The following is a 22805-nucleotide window of genomic DNA, read 5'->3' on the forward strand; positions in this document are numbered from 1 at the left end:
TGCCCAGCCTGACGTGTCTTCAAGGAAACTGGTTTTTAGAAGGGCTGACCCTTATGCTCTCTATCCATCAAAACTCAAAAAGCTCCTAAAAGACTTCTGAGCATCTTGATCTCCTTTAGGCTCTCTTTGAGTCTAAAGACAACAGCCGAAACTGTTTTCCAAAAATAGCATGTCAGCAACTTTGAGTTTCATGATTTGTAAATGCTTATGTGTTCAACCTCAGACTTCCTCAAAAATTCTCCAGGGGGAAACAGTTCTTACAGATCACAAGGAGAGGAGGTTTTTTTTTTTTGTTTTTTTTTTTCAGACATCTAGAGGGGATGTCCAAATGGTTCCTCTGCTGGGAGCCACCTTGATTTGTTTGCACGGGGAAATTTTCTGGCGTATAGTTTAGTATAGTTATGTCACTCTAGCTGCCCTTGCTTGTTTCAAATGACAAAATGCACTGAGAATAGATGCTTCTTCTAGATCAAGAGTGCCTATATGGGGAGTTACACRTGCAGCACTAAGTATAGTTCAGACTGTGCAGCCATGCTGTAAATTCCTGCTTAGCCCTTAGAGCTAAGTTGCAGTGCCCTCCTGATGTTACCACCTGAAGGTTTAAATGTGTTTTCAGAAATGCCACTGAATATGGCCAAGCTTTTTCTTCACAGACACTCCGTGAAACAGCAGGAAAAAAGCTGGGAGGAATTTCAAGAGGCTGACAAACCCTTTCCCCTGCCATTTTGTCAGATGAGAGAGACTATTTGAGCACCTGTATTGATGCCCTTCATGCTGGCCCACAGTGCCCCAAGATCAACTGTATTTCTGTTCAGATCAACATAGACGGGGGGAGGGGGGGTAAGGCAAGGGGATACAACCAGTGCAGACACTTGGAAAAATGGGAAACATTTAATGGGAGGAGCACTGGCTTGTACACGTAGGGATTTTCCCTGTGACGTGATGAACTTCAGAATAAGTCGGCTGGGGGATTCCCCAGTCTGCCTCCAGAAATACCACGGTAGAAGCAGTAGCTCTTTCACTCTGCTCTCACAGCCCTTCCTGTGAAGAGGCACGCTGCTGTTGCTCTGCGATTTAAAGAAGCAGAAGACATGTCTTCGAGATCCTCYGCTCGGCTCTTCCTCCTGTGCAATGGTGAGTAGGGAGCCTTGCATTTTTCATTTTGGTCTTTCACTTCTTTTGTGGGAGATACGTTTTGGAAAGTCAGGAAGGAATGCCTCAGCAATCTCTTTTAAAGCCAACGTGTACCTGTGCTTTGCAGCCTGGTGCTTGATCCATGGGGCTTCTGTGGCTGTTCCAGATGTTGCCGTAAGATGTGCTGAAGAAGCGCTGCTGCCCTGTAAAGTTCATCAGGACTCCACAGTCACCTACCAGACAGTGTCTTGGTATAAAGTAAGACAAAGTTAAAGTTACTTGAGCAAGCTGCTTTGCTTTCCCACCTGATGCTGGCTTGTCTTTTACTAAATGTGTTATTTTATGAAGAGGCATCCTCCCATCAGTGCGGTGGAGATAAGGCAGCATAGAAGTGTTTGGGCTGATCAGGGAGTGTAGGCACTTTCCATGTCATTGTAGACAGACTGTCTGAGCATGATTCTTGTATTGCTCTTGGCCTGCTTTTCTATTTAACTACTGTTAGCCTCCAGAGATCAAAATTCAGAAGGTGTCATGTGTACAGCCTGCCAAACACCACTCCAAGATTTCCAGCCTTTCCAGGATTCTCCTTTAGAACAAAAGCTGATATTTAAACCTTGCAACATAAGTGATATTGCTCCTTGGTTGGTCTCCCCCCACAAATAGGTGCAGATTTTTTCTTTGAAATAGAAGAACTAAACAAATACTTTCTACTATTTAAAATACTTGCTATTCTTTAAAAGGGTGTTGGCTAGTGGGGTTGAGCATAAAAGCAGGACATGCAGAATGTAGATGGGGAGCTAGAAAATTCTGAGTTACCTCATGTTGGCTGCCCTGAATCAGAATTCCCATCTCTAAGGCAGGACAATTCTCCTTACCACCTACTTGCAGGACAGCTACAAAGATCAATCCACTAATGAACAGAAAATACTATTCAGCCYTTTAAAGCTGGAATTGCTCACAGAAACAGAAGCAGACTGTCAACTGTCAATACTAAGTCAACTTTCTACAACAGCAGAAAAATCAATCTAGGAATAAAAATGCTGTGGGTTACAGAGATGAATCACTTACCCATGTAATGGGAGCCTGCCCATGCAGAGGCAAAAAGGGGGAGCAGTGAAGGGAGGAGAGAGACCTCTTTTTGGTGGTGGACACAAACTGTTAATTTGTCTCCACCCGAAGGTGAAACTGCAGCCTTGGTTTCCTCAGCAGTTCAGTCAGATGTAGTTTAAATTTTTTTCCCTCCGGGAAACCAACAAGCAACACTATTACACAGGGGTACTGCGGCCGACACGTGTGGCTACGACAATGAGCAGCTGTCTGCAACCTGAAGGTGCCTGGGTGACACCTGCAACCTGAAGGCATCCAGCTCAGCCAGAGCTGTTTTGAACATGTGGCAAGCAGCCTCTGTGTAGCTGCGGCATCTGTAGTCTCCTCCTTTTTCTGAGAAGCCGGGCTGAGTGCTTGTGAGACACCACTGAGAGGGGGCATTTGCTTGAATACTGGTATTGAAGCAGGGGTTGGTGTCAGCCTATTCTGTTTTGCCTTCTGCTTTCCCACGCTACTGGCCCAGGCCCCAGTCGCCACCACGTTAGGAAAGCACAGCATTAAAGCTAGTAAGTTGGACTCTCAGCAGGAAARAATAATTTGAGCTCTGTGTTCCACACTGAAGAAACTTCTGCTTGTGGCGCTAGCTAAACAGGAGGCCAYGGGGAGACCTCTTTGCTGCTCGCTGCCATGCAATGTAGCCATGCCTCTGACCAGGGCCCRGGGTACCAATATGCCTACTGAATCCAGCTGCTCTGGACACCTCTGTGCTCTCCCTGCCTTTGCCYGTGTGCTGCTGTCCCCATTCAAAATGCTTCAGATGGAGGGTAAAGCAACAGCAGAGTGTGACCAGGCAACCCAGCACAGAATTAATCTGTTATTTAAAAAACAGCTACTGAAAGATTAATCAATAAACACCACACATACCCCCAAAGGGCTAATTAAAAAGTAATTCCAACAAATGGTATGAAATTTCAGATTGTAAAGTTCAAGCAGCTGTTAGGCTAAATCTTTGTGTAAGGTCACTTTGAACAGTGCAGTAAATGCAAGCAATTAACCTCTGCTTCTGCTGCTTTAAAAAATTATGGTGACAATGTTACAGCGCTGTGTTTGGAAGAGGGCAAATACTCAGCAAACAAACTCCTTTTCTCCACTGGCACCACTGCATATTCTGAGCAATTAAGGGTMATTTTTACACTTTTCGTGTGTGTGTGTGATCTACTTAAAAAAAGATGCTATTTAAAAATACCTGCCTTTTCAGTTCTGTGTGGAGAAATAATTGTTTAACTGAGTGCTCTAGTGTCAAAATCCAATGGAATGTAATAAGGCAGTATTGCATTCAGCAATACTTGTTAGTGCTAAAGTCTTATACTGTAAATAGGCATGCATGTGTTTAACTTCTCATAGGAGTAGTATCCTTGGAGCCAACAGGATTATTCATATGTATAAAGTCAAGAGTCTAAGTAATTCTCTGCAGGATCAGGACCAAAATCAGTCAGCTCAGACTGAAATATTTCTAAGCAAAAATCATTCTAATAGGTATGCCTAGCAAGCATATCCTTTTTCATCCTGGTCCAGGTCTTATTCCATAATGGTAGTACCTTTTAAGGGTGATCCATTTTTTGATCCATTGGGATCCGTTTTTGGCAATCCTACATGCCACAGAGCTATGAGCAATGTGGAATTTTGCTAATTGAGAACTGAAAAGTAGGTCACTTTTGCACAAGCACCCAGGCATACGCAATTGCATATAGAAATACTGACTCCAATCCCCATGTCCCCAAAAAAACGAGAATCTGGGTAATCTAACTTTATCTATCTATCTATCTATCTATCTATCTTCCTCATAGTGCTATGGAGAACTGAACAGTTTCTGTTTGCATAATTCATTGAAAATAAGAACAGCTTCGTAAAAGCTGATCATTATTACTTTATATATGGTTTACAAATAAAGTTTAAGCACACACAAATGAAGTCACAGTGGCTATTTAGCTATTTTGTTCGACTGTTAGTCAGAAAAATAGTAATCTAAACCAAATTTAAAGGAAGAGGAGGGAAGGTCATACTTCAGTAGAGAAAAGTGCAACTTYATTGCACTTCCGTGAAAAACATAAAAATTGTGGCAGAAATAGAGGGAGAAGTCATATTACAAAATAAGAATAAACCTTGTAGACTTACAGATTTTAGACCTTATAGATTTAGTATTAATCATATCATCCTTGAAAGGAAAGTCCACTGACTAAATATTCATAATTATTATCTATTAGCATAAGAAAGTAGTTCCTGGTTTACTTCAGTCTAACTTCTAATGTACCTAAAGAAATACAGTAAAATGCTACTCAGACATGTGTTCAACTACAAGTAGTCTCAGCACATTCATGATTTGGAAAGGAAGGGAGCAGTGGAAATGATTCATGATCAAAACAATTCTTTTGCCTGACAAGAGCTAGCACAATGTGCCTTCAGCTGTAGGAAAGGAGGGAAGGAAGGGAAAAAGGTTGTGTGATTGAATCAGAGGGYTTTTCCATCTGGGCCTGCAATATTGCAATATGTAACATGCAATTTCTTTACTGTTATTCTGTGTTTGGGTAGTATTTTGTTGTTTTTTTTTCTTTGTAAAGCACAGTGTTCACTCACATGTGCCCACAATTTATGTCTGTTCAAAGTTAACATTGGTATGTCTACATGACACTATATAGGAAACATACGGACGCGCCTTCAGCACTACTCAAATGTGAAAGTGCTTTTGTTCTGCAAAATACGCCTGTTGGGTGATTTCAACTCAGTTGTGATTCATTATAGGTTAGCTATCAGGTATTGCCAGAATTCTAGATATTTTGTTTTGGAAAATAAGTCCCTTGTGGTTGTATATATTTTTCAGATCAATGATCTCTCTAGCAGCCAGAAATTTCAACTTGGCCTTTGTTTCTGGTAAATTTTTGAACAAAATCATTTTTTACAATTATCCTACCCAAAGGAAAAAAGAAAGTTAATGTTACTATGTTTCACTTTTACATTGACAGCAACCTTGGACCTGAACCATTTTGCTTAAAATAAAAAGAATTGCTTTTATGGCAAAAGTGGATTATATTGGCAATGTGATCTACCTCGGGGCTGAAGGACCACCTTAGTCTGAGAAAAATTCTATGAGAAGAATTTATTGAGATATTTAATGAGAGCAGAGAACATGAATTAACTTAATAACTGCTTGATCTCATGTGTGCATGATAAAATTAAGTTTTAATTGATTAGCTGGGCTTAAGTACTACAGCACAGGTGAACATCCTTTATGTGGTGGCAGGACAACTTCACCTTGGTTTTAGTTCTCTGAAAAAGAAAGGTTTGCTGAAGGGCATTTATATTTTGGAGGCRTATTTATTCTACCTATTTCTCAGAGTTGGTTCAATCAGAGAACAGAAGAGTATCAATTTTCAGTTGAGCCTATCCTATTTTAATATCCACAGTATTGTCACCACTACTCTTATCAATAAGCTCTCAGCCAAGATAAACTCACAGGAATCAGTCAATTGACTGGTGAATACAGGTGAGAGAACTGCAGCCTCTGTAGACCGAGTGTTTCCACGCTTTTGCTCAGATGGGCTCGTGTCAGTCTTCGGCATTTCTTAYGAGCCGCCTGGTCATTCAGCTTTTAACTGAACACACTGAGCAAATTATGTATTTCTTACCACTATTTTCTACTGTCTTGTGGATCAGTATAATGCTGCAGATCACATTGGAGGAAATATTGGTACAGAGAGAGAAAGAGGAAAGAAGGAAAGGGTTACATTTGTCCAGTAAACTATTCACTATAAATGACTTGGCCAGCCACATTACCTATAGATTACTGTGAGTTTGTACTATGGACCAGAGTACAATCTATATTATGATTTGTTCTCTAAAAAAAGAGAGACTTAAATGCCTCTGATTTTACTGCTGGCTGAACTGCAATAAATTGCAGTTAAGCTCATCAGAAACTGGGGGATTACTTTGAATCTGCCATGGTAAGTAATTAGAAATTTCCCCCTCATTGCTGCATTTCTGCACCTACATTTTCTTACTGATATCTCTGAAGCACCAAGACTTGTAACAGCCCTTAGTCCAAGTATGATGGGCTTAACCTGTGATATAGGTCATAAAAATTATGTCAAGGAGCTTAAACAAAGACTAGTGGAGGCAGAGCCGATGGCMAGGCTTTATGGCCAACAGGTTTTATGGCCAAACTTTCTGAAGCTCTTAACTTGGAGATGGATTGATTCAAGCATTTCTATAACCAAGTCTCTTAAATTTCTAGTGGTTCATTGAATGATTTGTATTTGTAAAAATTAAGAGACAGAGAGGGAGGGAGGGAGAGAGACAGAGGGAAGGAGAAACAGGATGTTTTCTGGAAAGAAAGATTCTTTGGCACAGCCCTGACACTGAGTCACCCTTACAGTAGCAGAACCACAGCACAGCTGAGGTTGGAAGGGACCTCTGAGGATCTAGTCCAACSTCCTGCTCACARCAGGTTGCTCAGGGCTGTGTCCTGTCAGGTTCTGAACTTCTCCAAGGATGGAGGCTCCACAGCCTTCCTGGGAAACCTGCTCCWGTGTTTGACTACTCTCACAGTGAAAAAATGTCTTTCTTATGTTTAAACCACATTTTTCGCATCTGAGTTTATGCCCATTACCTCTTGTCCTTTCACTGGGCACCACTGAGAAGAGTCTGGCCCCATCTTCCTCACCCATCAGGAAGGCCCCAGCACTCCCAGTGTGTCTCACCAGGGCTGAGCAGAGCGGAAGGATCACCTCTCTCCACCTGCTGGCAGCGCTCTGCCTTAATGCAGCCCCAGAGGTTTCTTTCTGCAAGGGCCCGTTGCTGCCTCCTGGCCAACTTGGTGTCCATCAGGACCCCCAGGGCCTTCTCTGCCAAGCTGCTCTCCAGCTGGTCGGCCCCAGCCTGTCCCGGTGCAGGAGGCTGTTCCTCCCCGGGGCAGGGCTTGGCCCTTCCCCGTGCTGGACTTCCTGAGGTTGCTCTCTGCCCCTTTCTCCAGCCTGTCGGGCTCCCTGTGAGTGGCAGCACAGCCCTCTGGTGTGTCAGCCGCTCCYRCCAGTTTTGCATCACCTGCCAACTTGCTGTGGGCAGATTCTGCCCCATCGCCCAGGTCATTAATGAAGGTGTTAGACAGCATTGGCCTCATTATCCACCCCTGAGGACAGCATTGCCCCTCACTGCCATGAAGGTGATGGAAAACAACAGATCTAGCCTTCAGGCTGATTTCTGAAAAAGCCTGTCACGAACACTGCCACTGGCCAATGTATGTGCGACAATAAAAATAAACTCATATTTCATTTGTTGTTTAATTTCTGAATAGATAGTTCTATGCAGGCAGGCAGAATGCTGCTGCCTGCTTGCAGCTCCCTGTTTCCCAACAAAAACCTTGCTTCAGTAATCCCTAGCGGCCACCATGATAATGAGTCCTTTTTTATGCAAATAGATTCAACAGCATATATTTCCACTGGTCTCCGCACGATTCACGATTTTTCTGCTGAATTTTGGTAGAGCCATTAACAGAAAATAYGGGAGCAGGAAAAGACCAGCTCCCTTTCCTCAGTCCTGGCGGTTAGCAGGAGGAGGCAGTGTGCAGCGGCTCCAGCCGACGCTAACACACAAGGAAAATAAAACACAAACAAATCGAGGCAGAAAACATTTTGTTGCTGATTAAAGGAGAGGATGGTCCCTACACAAGTGGATTGCTGCCACCGACAGCGCTCCAAATCGATACCCTCTAAGCTGGTGTGGAATTAATTAGGTAAAACCCCTAGCATTTACCTTGTGCTGCGCTATCACCTAGAGGAGACTTGGCATGAATTAGCACTGGATTATCATAGGAACTTGAGCTGCGAAATGATCCGTCTAGTGAGAGCCTGCCAAGTAATTCACAGGAGGTGGCAAACAAAGTGCCATTTTGGTAATTTTAATTAGGTTTGGGGGAAAAAGAAGTTAGCTTGAATAGCGCATTTAAGAGGCAGAATGATGACCCGACTGAACATTTCATGRACTTCCTTTTAAACGACTGGGAGATGGGGATACACTGTGCAAATTGTTTTCTTGCTACTTCCATAATTTAGAAAGGGAGGGTTTGATGGTTTATGCTAAGATAGTAAGAGATAAGATTTCACTGGAAGAAGGTCTGGTTCAGAGCATCAGGAGAAGGGAAAAGGTTGCTGTGACCTCTGAGCAAGGATGGTTGTAGAGGCTGGAAAAATGCCACCAGATGTCTCTGCAGCCTAAAAAATGAAAAGACGCTGCTGGGCGCATAAGCAACACAGWGGACTGCCTTTGCTCTTCATAAAAGAGATTTAATGGAAATCAGAGGCATGTAAACCCACAATCAAAGCCATGAATTGTTCCTCCTCCTCCTCCTCCAGTGCAAAGGTTTACGACCCCAACCCAGACCACTACTGATTTCTCCCTAGGTGAAGGAGCCAGGTTAGGCCACAAACTTAACTTTTTCTTCTGTTTTGGGGAAATGCGTGTGGTTCACACAGCCTAATGGACAACACTATGGCCTACACAAAGGGTGAGCCCTTCTGACCCCCTCGCCTCCAGCGGTGCTCTCACAGTACTTGGCCAGCCTGTAATTATACTTAAAATGAGCACCTCAAAAAACACTGGAGGCATAAGCTATCCTGTCTCTCAGCATCCTCTTAAAATAGGGGAGCTAAACCATTAAGCAAAAAAAGGCTAGGCATAGGTTACATGGACCTAACTTATTTCTCCCTTATACTGAGAGCAGAGCTTGCAATTGCATAAGCAAAAATCAAAGTGTTTTTTGGATTCCCAGGTCTCTGTCACAAGATAATAACATGGTCTACCAGCACCCAAGAAAGCAATTATTTGTTCTTCCAGTGGAATTTTTAAAAGCCTAATTTTCCTRGGGTAGATCGGGTCTATTATCTACATTTTAGGGCAAAGTGGAGAGCCGCTAGGCTGGTTCTCTTTATTGCCCCGTGGGCAGTTTTGTGAGGAAGAGGGTGGCAAAGAAAGGGTTTCAAAAATTAGATCTGATGGAGGTCAACTCAATTCACTTAACTGCTGTTGACCCATCTGTAACCAGATCTGAACCTAGCTTATATATTAGAATTTCTCTGACTACCTCTCTGATAACAAACAGGACCTTAAAATGTCTGATCTCTGTAGTAAAGTGAAGTCCCTACAGCCTGAAAACCACTATAGATATTGCTCATCTTTGCATTGAGTGTCATAGGAAAGAGAAGCTGGGGTGAAGGGGAATTAAGAGAAAGTAGGTACTTTCTTCCCTGTTGCTGGGTAAAGTGTGGAAAGCCCCAAGGAACTACTGCTCCATGTTTCRGCCGATGCACTAAAAAAAAGGCTTTCAGAGAAAGGATCTTTACAGTGATGAAAATCTTGTGCCTCAGTCCAGTTCCCTCATTCCTGAAAGGTTCCCCAGCTTGCAGCTTATTTTACACTACTTTGGGACTGTGAAAGTAACAAAGTGTGAAGGAGCATCAGGCCTGTATTTCTTTCTGGATTCCTAAGCACGCTTTCCTCATGCAAACATGTGAAAGGGAAACCAGATCCTCTTAGTCTTAATGTGAGAGAATTATATCAATTTTAATAGTTTACAGTGTAACTGTTATACCCTGATGGACTAGCCATACCGATACAAAATAAGCACCAACATGAAACCCAAAAATGTGTCTATTTAAAAGAAAAAAAATTAATAAAAGCCCTGGCTTGCATTAGTTATAGGTTTGGCTGAAAACCTGAGCCTTGGACTGTATGAGCCAGCTCTGGCTCTACCGGTCCGCAGAAAGACTGAATTTATTACTCAGRAAACCTTCACAGAGGGCATGCTGCCTTCAATCCCAGGGAGCGACACCGATGAATACGAATGGACGGGGGCTAATTTAAACCCTTCTACCATCTTTCAGATCAAGTTAGTGATACGGCTCTTCTTTGTGATTCCTAGCCAATTGTCATTTGCAGCGCATCCTACTGCCCCACAGCACAAACCGTTCTGGGAACACACTCCATTCCTCCAGCAGCCGCTCAGCAACGCCAAGGAATGTAGCTGTTCTGGTTACRATTAAGAAATTCAACGTACAAATGCTCCCAAAGTGCACCAAAACCTGCTTGTGACCTTCATGCAACTGAATCTGAAGAAATCAGAGCAATTTCTGTTCTTCTTTTGTTCCAATAAAGAGTCGAAGGGAGGCAGAAAAATACCCGTTCCTCAAGAGATGTGCTGTGGTTTCAGGGGCCAATTTCACAGTGAAGTGCAAATTCCGGGGCCGTGTTCCTGCAAGGACCTCTGGGCTACGAGGTCACTGGAAGGACATCTACCTTTGAGGSCAGAACTGATGCGCTTTGGTGTGTGCATGCAGGAGCGGGCAGATTTGATCCCTCCCATGGCATCACAGAAATCCTGCGGGCAGGGCATGCCAAGGCCATGRGGGAACCTCATCGCTCACTGCCGCCCTCGCTGGGGAGGGCTGGTCCCCTGGAGCTGCCACTGAGTGGGGAGAGAGGCTGGCTGCTTCTCCCTCAGCTCCCGCCCTGGGTACCATCTATGTCCATTTGAACTCTCTGGGGGCCTCCATTTAGAGGCTTTGAGAGCAAGTTCCTACCACTTCATATTGTATTTTTACCAGATACCATATTGTATCCTATGTCCAGATGAGGTAGATTAAGAGGCCTAGGATAGTAATTCTGTGTGTGCGTGCATGTACTATTAAATATAACATGTATTTAAACAAAAAAAGCAAATATATTCTGATTGCAGGCAGGAAAGCATTAGAAGCTTTTAAACTCTTTTTTTYTCCCCCTCTCCTCTTTCCAGTCTCAATCTGGGTTTAAAACTCTTTCCCCTAAAACTCAGGAGGACATCCTTGCTCAAGACAAGAAATACATTTGTGTTTTCCAGATGGCTGGACATGGGGAAGGAAAAGCATGGAAAGCCCTGGATGTGGACTCTTATTATCCACAAGAACTTGGCGGATCCCTAGAGCTCTCCAATGACACCCTCTTTGCACTGAGGATCAAAAATGCTACCAGCTACAACAGTGGGACATACAAGTGCACTTTGCAGGAGCAAAGCGGAGAACGCAATTTAAGTGGCACAGTCACATTGAAAGTATCAGGTAGAGTAGAGACTCTCAGCTCTTCCATGCTCTGCACTGGATTAAATTAAAATATTTTATAAACACCTGAACACCAGCGTAACACCTTCCTCTGTGTTTTAGGTTGCCCTGGAGTACCAGAAGGTGAAAAAATTAAAAATTACAAAGCAGAGCTTTTCATGCTGACTTGCCTTGGGATTTTTTACTTACTGCTCATCTTTTTTACTTGTGTAAGTAATTCTCTTTCTCATAAACAAACAAACCAACAACAAAACCCCCTAATTTTCCCTGCTAGCACCAGCTTAACAAAACCAGTCAGAACTTGGCTTTCATACTTAATTTATGACTAAACCCTTTAAATTCCCACACAGTATTTTTCAAAGGCAGAAGGAAACTCAGGTGCACAATGAATGCAGGATGGAGCCCCAAAGAGATAAAACATTTCATTATACCCGCTGTAACTGAGAACAGACAGTTATTTTCCTGCTCCCCGCTGCTCATTTCTGCTTCCATTTACTCCAAGTGCAAATTCAGCTTGAGAGCATAGCAATAGCTCTTCAGGTTTGGTTCCCGGGCAGAATTTGTCCATAATAGAGGCGCTGGCTTCTGGGATCCCTGCCTCATTTATGACATTGCTTTGTGTGACAGCACAATGGACAAATTCAAGTCCACCTGTTTTTTGCATCTCTTTCCTTACCTGTAAAATGGTGACAACTTCAGATGGGCTTTTTTTTTTTTTTTCCTTTTGTGACATTTGGTGTTGTTAAAGAAATATGTTAAGATTCTTTAGAATTAATTAGCTGCAAGAATTAATCTGCAGTTGAAAAGTAACACTATAAGCAAAGGCAAGAAAAGAGTTTGGCCAGGCCTGTTACCCATTTCTTTGAGTTAGCTTTGCAAGTACAGTGAACAGAAAAAAAAAGGCACAAAAACATTACGGGAATGAAATATCAATACCAGTCCCTTCTTACAGGAGGTTTAGCTATATGGTCAATCCTGATAGTGTTGGGAAAGATGGAGAAAGGAGGTATCTGAGAAGCTTTGGTGGCAGAAGGGGAACTGTGCTTTGTACATGGTATCAGTGAAGCTACCCAGGCGTGCAGGAAAATCCGGAGGCCTGTAGATCATGCCTTCAAGGTAACACGTGCCTCAGATTTCAATACAGTGCAATACCAGCTGTATTTCTAAACAACTGTTTTTCTCCTTCCTCCTTGTTCCTTTGGGATTGCTGCGAGACAGAGTTACAGGTAGGCTTTATTAAAAACAAAACCAAAACAACCTCAAAGTTGTGGGTGGTCATTTTTCTCTTTTGCTGCCTACATTATATTGGATTTATTGTTTTGATCAGCAGCACATGAATCATAACTGTTGATTGGAGATTATCTAATTAGCTGCAGCTAAATGTAGCTTTTCATTTATCTTCAGGGAGCAATTAAATTTATGCCTGTCTCTTTTTTAGACTGACAATCCTGCCAGTAATTTGTGCTGTTCAGACTAAAGTTTGACAAGATGAATCTTGTAGGAATTTGTCAGGATGAAAGTATAAAAGCGAGGATATCAGTCAAAAAAAGACAGATACCCTGTTCTGCTCAGTGTCCTGAAAGAATTCCAGATCTCTAAAGAAACCTTTCCTTCTCATATATATAAAAGAGGTCCAGTTTTAGCTGTGCAGTTAAAAAAACCTAAATCATATTCTATAGATAACCATTTTAATGGAATTATACATACCTTACTCTTGGATATGAACTTAGCTTTCAGCAAAATTTAATATTGCCCTGATCTCACAAAGGAACTTTTTTTATTTAACATGTCTGTTAAGTTCTTACAAGTCTCCTTGTCCTCTCTGTGCCTAATCCCCACTGAACTCAACAGCGACATTAAGTGTAAGACTAGTGGCAGGACTAGGGCTTTACTTTGACAACCTGATGACAATATTTCAGACACTGGCCTATATTGAAGGCAGGTGGAAGCAGACTTGCAAATGCTGATGCGGGGCCTGTTTATACGAAAACTTAAATATAGGTTTCCTTTTACGACTATTTTTTATCCTGTGAAGCTCCTGCAATTGAGCAAGAAACTGCAGCCTTTCTATTCATTTTTCGCTGGGAGCATCCAGTAAAGGAAATGGTGTTATAATAAACTATGTTTAGCAAAGAGAAAATCAAAACTCTATAACTTTTAAAAATTGCCTTTCAAAACATCTCTCAATTTTAATCCTTCTTTTCTGTTTTCTTCCAGACGTGTCTAAGAAAAGATAGTATGTCTCCCCATTATCATAAAAACAGAAAAGATGCGAAACACATGCTCACCCTCATCAGTGCACACGAAATGACAACTTTCCAGGATTTAAACAGTGACAGCACGTACAAAAATCAGCTTACTTCGAGTTCTGTCTAAGTTGATCGTGTTGACGGCATTGTGGGCTCATCAGTAAACATGACACGAGACGGATAGCTGAGTGGTACGGAGAGGAAATAAATGCTAATATATTGCCTCTTCAAGAGAGCCTGATAGTATGGGCAATCTGTCAGTGATCTGCTTGCGCTGGACAAGTCTTCAGAAAAGCATTGGTATGCACTACAGTGACTCTCTGGTGTTTGATGGCTAATGAAGACCATGGCAGCTATATAACTGCATTACAGTGCTATTATGAAGTTGGAATCAACTTCATTCCAGTCCTCTTGCTCYGAACAAGACTGACTACTCCTGTGATATGAAGACCAGGTTATAGGGAGGCCATGGCAGCGTAAAGCCAGGAGATTAAGCTCTTCGCTGAACTAATAGCTTTCATCTTTCCAAAAAAGGGAAAAAAAAACACAAAAGAAAATGCCCCCCCAACAGTCGCTACAGTATTTTTAGAAAGCTAAGTGTGCAGGGTCCTCCCTGCTCTGCCCTCTGTGCTCTTGTTCAGAATTGAATGCCTTTACTGCAAATGAGATGCAACTCTCAACACAACATTAGCTTATCATGAAGAGGTAACTGCACATTGTAGTCCTGTATAAATAAAATTAACATTTTTAAATATTCTCAGAGTGACAGACAGGCTGAAATGTAAAAAGGGAGAAAATATTCTGGAAATCTTTCTGAACYGAATGGAACTTTTCATCTCTTCAGGGGATGTAGCAATGGATTTCCACAATGGATCYATCAGTTATTTCCAAAGGCACCTCTAGGTAGGTCAATCCATAGGACTGTTAACCTTTAAATTAAAAAGAAAAAGATTGAGGCAACATATGATATTAAGGACATGCAAAGATGATTTTTTGTGTGCGTTTTATAAAATACAGAACACAGTATGCAATGTCTATGTAAGTGGAGTTACACTAGTGATGACCAAGGTCATGGCTTGGAAGATATCAGCCATCTGTAGCTCTAGGATATATCGAGACAGCCATCAGATATAGCAACAGAAGATGGGGCAAACACACATCTGCTTCTGGTGTTGACAATGCACAGTATATGTGAAATGAGGAMATGAGAAAAAGCTAAACTCAAGCATACAGTACAAGGGAGAGAAGATTTGTCCTCTTGCATCAGAGAGAGCAAGAATCTGGAGTCTAGAAGTCAAGACACTTCCCTTGCCAGGTTGCTGGTGCAGAAGTTGAAGCAAGAAGAGCCTAGAGTGATTGTGGATGTTTGTGCTGAGGATGGAGCAGCAGCATGAGAGTGCGCAGTCACCTAAGAACACAACCAAGGACTTTTACAAAAAAAATTAAAAAAAAAATAAAAAAGAGTGAAATGAAATCCTTCAAAAGCTAAACTGAGGCATGAGATTTTCAATGCCTCAGAAATCTGAAATTCTTGGCTGTGTGAAGGAGGCTTTGTCTATAATCYTTTGACTAATTCTGAAGTATTGACRGGAACACTTCAGAATGTGTTGGTCAACAGTGTCCCTGCGACTGAGTGGATTTCTACACTGCTAGACTTCCATGGGRCTCCTGTCCAGAACGGTTACATGGGATATACAATTTATTCAAAGCATGGTAAATTAATGCCACATATGCTTTTTTTTTTTTTTTGTGATCAGTTTCATGTATATACTTGAAATAGAAATTCAGAGGTAACCTACCACTAATTTTTCCTGTGTACCACACATGGCAAAATAAATTCAGAAATACTCTGCATTAGTTGTGGTTTAATATAACTACATTAAATGATGTGGAAGCCTGATCAAGTCTTCTATGTGGGAGAGAGCATGTACATGTGCATAATWAAGGAATGGATAATTTTATGCATTTCTAAAGAACTAAGGTCATTTTAATTTTTTTCCTCAAAATTTTATTTTAAGCTCAAAGTACAATTTAAGGCACCTGTCCCACACCRACAGGCAAGTCAAGGAAAACACGAACATGTCTCAGTCTACCTGTGCTCACTTATAAACCTGGTGCATCATCATGGGTGATTCACATGTTCAGCTGGCAATAGCATGAACTAAATGTGCAGCTATAGTAGCTATATAACTGACCGGAGTACTTTGACTCTGCATTCATAGGATGAAGGGAGGAAGGGAAAATTTGTTAGAAAGGAATTGATAATTAATCAGCAACAAAGGCTGAAACACATCCTGAATTACTATTTCAGATGTACAAATAGGGTCAGATCACACAGGACAGGATGAAAAAGAGAGACTCTGTGTAAACAGCTATGTTCGTTTTTTTTCCTGAGTCAAATTGTCTGCAAAACAGAAGATCAGGCCTGAGGCCACAACACTGGGAGTCGAATTTCAAGCTCAGACACTTCAGCATGGTTGATTCTGGAGTTTTGTTTTAGGCYTGGCTGTGCTGCAGAAGTGGTTATGTTCAAGGCCACTTAAATACATTAAGTAGATTAGCAGTAATAAGCAGTGAGAAAGTCTTATGCCGAGATGCTTGATGGAATCACAGAGCTGGTAAGACAYAGGTAACTTCATAAATAATGAAGGTACCTACACATCTGGGATTTAAAGAATGTAAATAGACTACCATGGCATTGTAGGGCAATAATTAACATTAGCTAAAAATACTGCAAATGAAGCCCCCCCCCAAAAAAAAAGGGGGGCTTATTTGAAAATCCTACAGAACAAGGTAGGTACTGTTTTTCAGTATAATGCCTCAGAAGAGATGGTGATCCTTTCTCCTCCCCCTCCGGCAATTCAGCATAAACCTGGTAGAGCACATGATCTTAAGAATTTAATACTTCARTTTTGAAGGGAGTGTGTTTGTGTATTGCACAAGCTAGATGCTGTGTTAATTATACAGACWTTGTTGGACAGGAAATTTTGTTTTCTTAGTTTTGACTCCTTTAGTTTTGCAAGATAATACAATAGTATATGTATGCTACAACTCTACCTTATAATGCTTTCTCTCGGAACATCTTGAAGTGCTTTAYATTCAGGAATGCAGTTACTCTAGGCGATCCCCAAGGTGGGAAATACCATAATCCTTATTTTCCAAATAAAAGCTAMGACACCCAGAAATTGGGAAGTTCTCTGAAGAAGTCTGGGTCAGAACCAGGAAGAGATCCAAGGTTTCCTGACTCTCCTATAGATGCCTTAACCACAGAAACTTTTGTTAGTATTTTGTTACTTTTGTAACTTTTTGTTAGAAAAATGCAGATTTCAGGRAAAAATGCTATTTTTTTATTCAAAGGTGAGCCATCTACATTTAAAGATAACAATAAATATATAAAATTACATATACAGATTGCATTTGTGCACATTTTATTAAGGAATATACAGAGGAACAGTGTACTACAGGGGGAGATTACCCCAAAGAGAAATCACAGCAGCGATACACTGCAGCTAAATGAATATCCAAAATGGCAGTGAGGGAAAACTAAAAAACATAATGCATAAAATGCTGAGTGTATGAATTATAGCCCTTAGCTAAGCCTGACTTGTGTGACTAGCAGACAACCAGGCTGACTACGACCTTGATGGCACCGCAAGAGTAGTATTTTGTGTAAAGCCYGAACAGTTCTCAACCTATTTTTCCCTGAGTCAGAGCCACAAGCATGCTTGTGTTCAAAAACATGGACCAAAGCAATCCTTGGTATGTTCTTGTGAAGGATACAGAGAATATGAATCGTTTCCTATGTGCAGGCTGCCTCTCTTCCTTCTTTCTCCTGCCTTGGATAAGGCAGAATTATTTTGGAGGGCATAAAGAGCATTACTCCGGCACACGGGTTCCCCTTGCTCTCCCCTCTGAGCACAAGGAGGGCAGTGATGCCGYACAGACGGGATCCTGTTCCAAGTCCATGGAGCAACTGCAAGTATTTAGTGACCTTCTCAACCAATAAGTCTGTCCTTTGGGAACCAAAATTGATTTTCCTCATCTCTGTTTGTGAAGACAACAACCTGACGTACGTTACAGACTGTTAGCAGCTACATATTTAGGGGTAAACTGGAAGTATTTATCCTCCCTTTTTTTAAGTAAATATCAGGAAAACTGTAACTCTTAATTATTTTTGGAACAGACTGCTGGGGAGGTTAAAAAGCTACTAATAAATACAATATCAGCTTTTTTTGTTTTACAATCTGTTCCTTCTTTACTTGTCTGCCAAGACCTGTGTTTGCACTTCTCTACTTTTTGCTGACTGCAGTTGATATTACTTCTACATAACGCTGTGGAAAGAGTGCAGTTAATTCTCTAGAGCAATCACGTAAATCCTGAAAAATCCACCAAGGGAAGGGGTGGTGGTGAGACTGACAAGGGTCACTGCAAGGAGTGGCGAGTCCTTTTAGGACTTCCTCGGTTCGAGGCGTACAAGCCTGCCTACCCTTTCATGGAAAAGTTTACCACATCCCAGCAGTTGACTTAGGTGTGCATTTATTACACTGCAAGTGGGATATCTGGGGTAACTTTTAYAGTTTGCTCTGTTACAAGTCTTATAGACTGGCTGATGACAAACATTGCAGCCAGTGCAGAAAACCCCAAGGACAGATTAATGGCAAGGAGCTACAACTAAGAGAAGAGACAGGTCCTAAGGAAAGAGCATACTGCACATTCCCAGCAAAAAACATTGGCTCTTCTCCCTTCAAGTTCTTGTCATTTCTTCTGTGAAGACAGTAAGAACATTAAAAAAAAAAAAATGTTTGCATGGTGTGCCTCAGTCTCCCTAGCTCATTATAATAGGAGAGAATGAGCTACGCGAGGGGCAGGGAGACCGGGAATATTTACAGCTTGATACCTACTTGGAGCTGAATGGAAATTTATAGTCAAGTTGTCTTTCAGGAGAGAAAACAAGAGGTTTGAACTGCTGGACATTGACATTAAGGTGAAAAAACAGTCCTGATGGTCAGAGAAACTGGCTTAATAAAACCTGTTAGGAAAAGAGAGAGGGGAACCTCTGCAAACACTGGGGTCTAGAGCAAGCACCTGTAACACAAGTGTGCGACAGCTTCCACCCACTCCTAATTGCTATTTTCATCCTAGCTGAATTCCAGCTAGTGCTAATTCACTCTCACATCTCTTCTCAGACTCAGTATCAACACTGATTTAATCACATTCCTTCTATCTACCAAGCTGGGAGCGTAGGGTTATGTATGAGTTAGGAGAAATTAACCCCTTCTCTCCGTTAGCACCAGCTAGCACCCCCCTCCTGTGACGTGGGCTGCCGATGCATACCTGGGCAGCCAAGCCGATGGGGCCGTGGCAGCTCCCCTGAACATGCAGCGTGCTGCTTGCATTGCTGCTGAAGTAACCTTACAGCTRTGTCCAGAACACAAGAGTTCTCCAAGACCAGCTGCATCTGGGCTCATATGAGCCGAAGCACAGCCAACAGATCGAGTGGAGGGACTGACTCAGCACTCCCTGGACTATATCTAGATACTGTGTCTAGTTTTAGGTACCTAAAATAAGGACGACATCAATAACCTGGAGCAAGTTCAGCTTTTGGAGAGACCCAACAGCAGCTCCTCCATGCCTATGGGGAGGTTATCAAGATGATGACAGAGCCAGGCTCTTCACAGTGCTACATGGTGGGAAGATGAGCGGCAAGAAGCRTAAGTTTAAACAAGAGAGCTTTTCAGCCTGGGTGTATATACATATATATATATATGTATATATATAAGCTTTCTCCTCCATGAGGACAGCCAAGCAGGGAAAGAGGTTGCTCAGAGACTGTGCGATTGCCATCCTTGCACGTTTTCAAGATCTGACTGGACAAAGCCCTGAGCAACCAATGGTCTGGTCCCATAGCTACCCCTACTTTGGGCAGAAGGTTGGACTAGAGACTTGCTGAGTCCCTCCCACCCAAATTATCCTATGACCCTATAAGTCTATGCTTTTCATGCTCAAAAAACAATTCAATACTACTATAAGATTTCCATCACRGAATAAATGGACCACATCAAGACATTTGTCCTCTGCCAGAATTGATAAAAGGTATCTCACACAAAATTTGTGGACTATAGTATGAAGACTAGATGCGAGATTGTAGGAAAACGAACAATGGACAATCATGTGCCTCAGAAATAGATAATTAACTCTTGTCTTTTGGTTAAAGAAAAAAAAAAGCTAATAAAAATGCCGCACAAGAATTGCAATATTATTTACAAGAAACTTGATTTCTTTGTTGACCTCTTAGCTCAAGGTCAAATGTACAAGGACAAATGAGCCACTAGCAGAGACACTTTTCTATATTCTGGTTTTCATCAGTGTGAAGCACTTCTACTGGTAATCCTTACAGAAACTCCCAGCCTGCAACACTTTTGCACTTGAGTTTGTGAATGTTCATAATACATWGCATTTTAACAAAGGTAACTTTTGCCCACATCCCACCAGTAGATCTTAKAACTGTATGATAGCGATGGGCAGGTAACTGCACATGCAAGCACGGGCTCCTGTAGCCAAGTTTATGGTCTCATTGTTTTCTGGTCTGCATGGCACTCAGCTACAAAAGGTTTTAAGCTTGGATTAAAAAAAAAAAAAAATCCCAAACCTGCAGCATGACCATAGTAAATGAGTCAGTCTCCTCTTTACAGGGCAAAGATACTTTTTCTTTTGCACACAGGGGATCTCCACAGCCTTTGTTTTTGCTCAGAAACTCACAGAAACTCATGGAAAAGTTCAACGAAAGGGTTACTGTGGACAGAGCTGGAGCCAAGCTGCTCTCCTGKCTGAGGGAAGCAGCTTTTCCCTCTCTGTACCATCTGCTGCAGCTCCCACCCTTAGCTCTTGATGCTCCCCTTACACAGAAAAGTTTGCAATCACAAGCGAGGCGCTAACACCCTCCCGATAGGGTGCCAGGCTGATCCTGAGGATACGTCCTTCATCTAAATGCCTCTCACCCTGCATTTAGCAGGACCTAAGTTACAGAGGAACTCACTATCCCTGTCTTGCTAGCAGGGCGCAGTATCATGAAGAAGACATCAAGGACTATGAAGTACTYATACTTTGCGATAAATATCCTGGAAAAACAGATAATCCATTTGGGTCTTTTTGCAAGAAGCTTGGCAGCTAAGTAGAAGCAGCAGGTTTGCATACTATATTAGCACTTTTGCAAAGCACACAGAGGAGTATGACAARCAAATCAGGTTGCTATGCCTTCTGTCCTGCTTCCTTTACAAATACAGTAAAGTGGATTAACACCCACAGCAGTTGTGGCTGGATTGCTACACTCTACTTAAAAGCAAACTGGTTAAAAAGCTCCCTCTCCTGAATCCCTCCCCCTTCTCCCCCCATTCCAAGAAGCCCTCATCAGAAAAGACAAAAAACGCTCCTAGAACATTTATTACGGTTGCTAAATAAAGAGAACTTCAGCAAAATTTGCAATGACCTTGGAATAAGAGATTCTCCTCTAAATTTCTGCTTCCCGTCACCTAGGCAGGTGCCAAATCTCCTGGGTTCTCCTTCTCACAGCTTCTTTCCATTTCACTCCGTCTTAACAGCTGTAAACGGCTCTGGTAAATTGTGCTAGTACATTTCCATTAACATTAGCAAAAGCAAAAAAAACCCCTGTCAACTCTACTGACAACAACTGTCGGTGTATGAAGATTAATCTTTATATAGCATGCAGAACATGAATCTGTTCTGTAGCTTGCAGCACAGCCCGTACTTTGTTTTTACTTCTTCTCAACAATTACTTTCATGCAAAATCGTTGTATTTTRGGCTTAATATGCTCGCACCACTATTCTCTCAGGTCCCACAATTCATGCTGGCAACCTATTTCTTTTCCTCCAAGCAGCACAGAAGACAAGCATAGTTACTAACCCCAGATTCCTAGGAAACAAAAAAACCAGCTTTGCTCCATTTTGTAGGAATACTACTAGGCTTAGYTTGGAAATACATTCTTCTTTACAGCTAGTAGCATGGAAAGAGTTAAAGTTTTGTTATTCTAAACAGCGACACACGACTGAATGCACAGGAGGCCTACTCTGACATAAACACAGTGGCATGGCAAGTGTTAAAGCTTCATGTACATTAAATTAGGGCTTTTAAACCATCTCAGTTGGGAGTAATTTTGGTAAATTTTTAAACATTTATAGCCAACTCTCCTTCTCCTCCCCCCACCAAAGCAGTCTTTTAGGATCAGTCACTTTGGGGGAGGGAAAGCATCAACACTTGACTTAGTCCATCCATCCATAAATGTAAACATGCCTGAACTGCGGTTGGATTTTTCTTTTACTAAAGAGCACGTGGAACCAATTACCTGAATGTAAATGTGATAAAGAATGGATGAAATGCAAACCAAATGATGCCTTATTACTTAATATAAAGAGACTGTTCTGCGAGATCAAAGTTCTGCAGCACAAAATGTAATGGACTTCACCAGAGAGAAAYGTTGCAGAGATTTTTGTTTAAAATATGGCTGCATTTTGATGAAATGCTAACTAGACAAAATTGGGATATGTTTAAGAGTTAACCAGAAACTGACCCATGATCATCAATAATATCTYTTCTCTCCCCACACCTCCTCCCTCTCCGAGCAGCTCCCAGAGGCCGTGAGGATGGTGATACAAAACTCTTCTGGCTCTCATCTCGCGCTACATGGCGGGGGATGAGAAATGCTCTCTCGCTGGGCGTAAAAGGAGCATCATCACCAGCACCCCACTGTGAACACCAGGAAGGGAAAGACTGGCTCCGAGTGTTTGTACAGCACCCCTTGCCGGTGGGCGTCCACGCASCCCGGCGGCTGCTCTGCGCCTCATCACTGCCTCAGCTCATTTTTTGTCCTTTGAATCACAAGGAGCAGGAAAAGCGCTGCCTTAACTTCTCCCAGGAACAGAAGAATTCAAAAGAACTGAAATGGAGAAGAAACCTAGAGAGKCATTTCCAAATTTTTTCCTAGCATGGGCCATTTAGCGAAATACAAATCCTACCAGGTGTCTGCTCTATTTCCCACCACCTTCTTCACTGCTAGTTTAACTTCTCCATCATTTTATATTTATATATATATTTTTAAGAGGTGTATCCAATGGACGGGGACAAGGCAGGCTAGGCAAATGACGCAGTGGTTCTGCAAACCTTCACAACAACAGCTGAGCTTGTCTTCTTGTCCTGGCCTTCCCTCCCTGCCTGGGGACC

General features: G+C 42.1%; 1 protein-coding gene across 1 annotated transcript; it reads left to right on the forward strand.

Moving 5' to 3' along the window:
- The first annotated feature begins 1010 nt into the window (after positions 1-1010).
- Positions 1011-15313, forward strand: CD83 (CD83 molecule). The gene is made up of 5 exons (XM_085310105.1): positions 1011-1134; positions 1262-1392; positions 11105-11321; positions 11424-11530; positions 13539-15313. The coding sequence occupies exons 1-5, from the start codon at positions 1092-1094 to the stop codon at positions 13695-13697; spliced, it is 657 nt and encodes a 218-aa protein (XP_085166231.1). The 5' UTR covers positions 1011-1091; the 3' UTR covers positions 13698-15313.
- The last annotated feature ends 7492 nt before the right edge of the window (positions 15314-22805 follow it).

Source organism: Rhea americana, unplaced genomic scaffold, assembly GCF_003343005.1.
Source record: "Rhea americana isolate MKP2758 unplaced genomic scaffold, rheAme1 scaffold_31, whole genome shotgun sequence".
Classification (NCBI taxonomy): Eukaryota; Metazoa; Chordata; class Aves; order Rheiformes; family Rheidae; genus Rhea; species Rhea americana.